This window comes from Dama dama, chromosome 17 (assembly GCF_033118175.1).
Source record: "Dama dama isolate Ldn47 chromosome 17, ASM3311817v1, whole genome shotgun sequence".
In the NCBI taxonomy this organism is placed as follows: domain Eukaryota; kingdom Metazoa; phylum Chordata; class Mammalia; order Artiodactyla; family Cervidae; genus Dama; species Dama dama.
This window is the reverse complement of record NC_083697.1, coordinates 36405685-36409574: the sequence shown is the minus strand read 5'-3', so window position 1 is coordinate 36409574 and position 3890 is coordinate 36405685. Positions and strand designations below refer to the sequence as shown.

At 40.2% G+C, this 3890-nt stretch overlaps 1 protein-coding gene across 1 annotated transcript; it reads left to right on the top strand.

Moving 5' to 3' along the window:
- The first annotated feature begins 694 nt into the window (after positions 1-694).
- Positions 695-2523, top strand: LOC133071838 (myelin protein zero-like protein 2). The gene is made up of 2 exons (XM_061164704.1): positions 695-731; positions 1192-2523. The coding sequence occupies exons 1-2, from the start codon at positions 695-697 to the stop codon at positions 1989-1991; spliced, it is 837 nt and encodes a 278-aa protein (XP_061020687.1). The 3' UTR covers positions 1992-2523.
- Positions 2524-3890: the final 1367 nt, after the last annotated feature.

Below are 3890 nucleotides of genomic sequence, written 5' to 3'. Positions count from 1 at the left end.
ACATAAATTATTGGCACCAAGCATTTTATAAGCACTTCATATGAGTTAATTTATTTAATCCTCACAACATCACTATAGAGTATGTTTTATTATTATTATACCTATTTGATAAGTAAAGAAAACGAGGCTCAGAACTTCTCCATATTCTTACAGCTAATAGTTGAAAGAGTCAGAATTTGAATCCAGGAAGTCTGTCTTTAAAAGTATTGCTTTTAGGGACTTCCCTGGTGGTCCAGTGGCTAAAACTCCACGCTCCCAAGTGCAAGGGGCCGGGGTTCAAGCCCTGGTCAGGGAACTAGATCCCACATGCTGCAACTGAAGATCCTGCATGCCACAACTAAGGTCTGGCAGAGTCAAATAAAATAAATAAATATTAAAAAAAATAAAAAAATAAAAGTATTGCTTTTAATCCCTAAATTATAACACAAGCATATCCTGTTACATTTTCTGCCTGCACCTAGCTTCCTTTCTTGACTTTTCCTCTTTATACCTTATGCTCGTATATTATAAGAGTCACGGTTGTTTTTGTTTGGTTTGGTTTTGGCCTTCACAATACTTATTTTAGTTAGTGAAAATTGTTTGGCAAAGGGCAGAAGAGTGTCCTTGATTCCGTTGTTTTGCTTTGAGTTGCTGGGTCTTGGTCTTGTTGATTGTGACTGGCAGTCAATAACGTTTGCCCAAGTGGCTTTGTAATATGAAAATCGACTTTGCAGAAATGAATAGAACAAAAGGTATCACAAAGGTATTTTTAAAGGATTCTCTGTGGAATTATTGTGATCCCATGTAAATAAAACCTAGATGAACACCTTAATAAAGACAATAAAAACTGGGGTCCAGCATCATTCATAATTTGTCAGTGGTGAGTTGAGAGTTGAAAGCAAGGCTGAGAGTAGAGGCTACTACTTCTGACTTCCCATTTAGTGCTCTTTTCATTCTGACCACAAGAATTCAGTCTAACTGTGGGTACAGGGAAGTAAAAAGAAAGTTACAAGATGGGGAATGTGTTAGAGGTGAGCACATGGAAAATGGAATCCAAATGGAGAGAGTAGAAAATGTTTCCCAAAGGAGATGATACAGAACTTTAGAGTTGACTTGGCAAAGAGAAGAGGGAATGTTCTGAGCAGTGACAACAGCATATATAAAAATCTCGATTCCAGCAAAGAGCACCAGCAGAGCAGGAATGACTCACAGGCGCGGGAGCTCAGGTTCCCACAGGTGAGGCGACAGACTGCTTCCCCCGGGAAAACGCCGAGGCGCGCTCTCCGCCAGGAGCGGCCTTGGCAGGGTGCTGGCGCGCTCCGTCTGCGCGGTCTGGTCTCTGGGGCCAGGCCTGGGTTTCCCTCGTGTATGGCCAGAGCCCTACGCGTGCTGTGCTTTTTCTCCTTGGCGTACAGCTCACAGCTCTTTGGCCAGTAGCAGCTGTGGAAATTTACACTCCCCGGGTGCTGGAGGCTGTCAATGGGACAGATGTCAGGTTAAAATGCACTTTCTCCAGCTTTGCCCCAGTGGGTGATGCTCTCACGGTGACCTGGAATTTCCGTCCTCGAGATGGGGGCCCTGAGCAGTTTGTTTTCTACTACCATGTGGATCCCTTCAAACCCATGAGTGGGCGTTTCAAGGACCGAGTGGTCTGGGATGGCAACCCTGAGCGGTATGATGTCTCCATCCTCCTCTGGAAGCTGCAGTTTGATGACAATGGGACATACACCTGTCAGGTGAAGAACCCACCTGATGTTGATGGACTGATAGGGGAGATCCAGCTCAGCGTCGTGCAGACTGTTCGCTTCTCTGAGATCCACTTCCTGGCTCTGGCCATCGGCTCCGCCTGTGCACTGATGGTCATAATAGTAATTGTGGTGGTCCTCTTCCAGCATTTCCGGAAAAAGCGACGGGCTGAAAGAGCTCATAAAGTGGTGGAGATAAAACCAAAAGAAGAAGAAAAGCTCAACCAGGAAAAAAAGGCTTCTGTTTCTTTAGAATACACAGATTAACATTCTTACATGGAAGCTGAATATTTCCCAGAACAAGAACCCTAAGATACGCTGGAGTTAATGGAAGCTTTGCTTTGGCTTTTCCAGTTGTGACCTGTCTTCCAACCAGCGCTGCAGTATATAACCACCTAGACGAGCAACGTTCCTCTGGAGCCAGCATAGGGCCCTTCTTGAGCAGATAGCACCAGACTCAGAAACAGCTCTGTTACTAAGGTTTTATTTAATTTCAGAGTGCAAATATTTTTCAAATGCTCACTAGGTTTTGTATACTAAGAAGCTATATTTTTGCCCTGAAACACTCCTTGTGGATTATGATTTATATTCACATATATTGGCCTCAAATGAGATAAAAACCAAACTGTCTGTCTCGTTTACTTTGATATATTAATTTTAGAGCAGTGTTCTAGCTACTAAAGTTAACATCTTTATTCTTTCCTTCTCACATGCTTGGTTAAAAGGTGAGCTAATTCTCTCAACAGTTTTGATTAATTAACAGAAAATCCTAAATTCAAACTGTTAAAGAATAGTTTGAGTTTTATGGCTCTCCTTAAGTATGAGACACATCTTATTTTATTGAATTTCTTTCAATACCCTAGATGGCAGGTTTTTGTTTTTGTTTGTTTTTGGTCAGTTGACCCAAGGTTTACAGTAGCACAAGCCGAAACCACAGAATAACTAGGGAAGGTGACATAAATGCTAATAGATTGACAAATGCCACCTCAGGATGAAATGCTTGTCACCTTTTTTCTGTGCTCTTGATAAGTGACCCATAGCTCTGATTTTTCAAAGCAGTGAATGACTGTTTAGCTTACTATATTCCCCACTTCCAATTCACTTATTTATAACAACAGAGCAAAATCTATGCTCATTTGTAGACTGGAATCATTAAGCAGTTAAATGGAAGGATTCTGAAGTAGTATATTACAATTTAAGAATTTAGGGCTAGTGAAAAAAAATCAACCCTAAATGGTGATAATTTTCTCTAGTGTTATACAAACCTCTGAGAACTGGAAGAGATTAAATTGTTTTTTTCTTTTATATATTTTTTGTTTTAATACAGCTTGATACTTTGATTTCACCAACTAGGCTGAAAATGTTATTTCTGTTAACAAACTGGAGTTTCAAAGCAGTTTATTTGTATTTAAAGATGATGAACTTTGATTTTTTTCCCCAATACTAAAAGAAACCCACCCTGGTATAATTTACTTATGAACTTGAAATGCTTCTCATACCTGTCTCATTTTGCCTTTTATGCTGTCTAAAAAAGTGGTTTTAGTACCCAGTTTTGAAACTAAAAATCAAATTTAAAGTCCATATTACCTTTCATTCACATTTTCTTTTTTTCTCTATATTAAATCTTTCAAAATATAGTAACTGGATATTTCTTCAAACAGATGGCCTGGATAAAATGTAAAGAGGTAGTTAAAAACTCATGGAAGGTGTTTCCAGCGAAACTTGTAGTTTCTGTGTCTTGGTTAAATGCTCAAGGGTTAATACAGCCCCATTGTTCAGTGTCTTCTACTTAAAGAGAACTTTTGTATTGTAATTTATTTTTTATTGTGCCTTAAACACTATGTAAATAACTGTCAGTAATAAAGCATTACAATTATTAAAAAAAAAAAAAAAAAATCTCAGGTGTGGCTTCCCTGATAGCTCAGTTGGTAAGGAATCCACCTACAATGCAGGAGACCCTGGTTCAATTCCAGGGTCAGGAAGATCTTCTGGAGAAGGGATAGGCTGCCCACTCCAGTATTCTTGGGCTTCCCTTGTGGCTCAGCTGGTAAAGAATCCACCTGCAATGTGGGAGACCTGGGTTTGATTCCTGGGTTGGGAAGATCCCCTGGAGAAGGGAAAGGCTACCCACTCCAGTATTCTGGCCTGGAGAATTCCATGGACTGC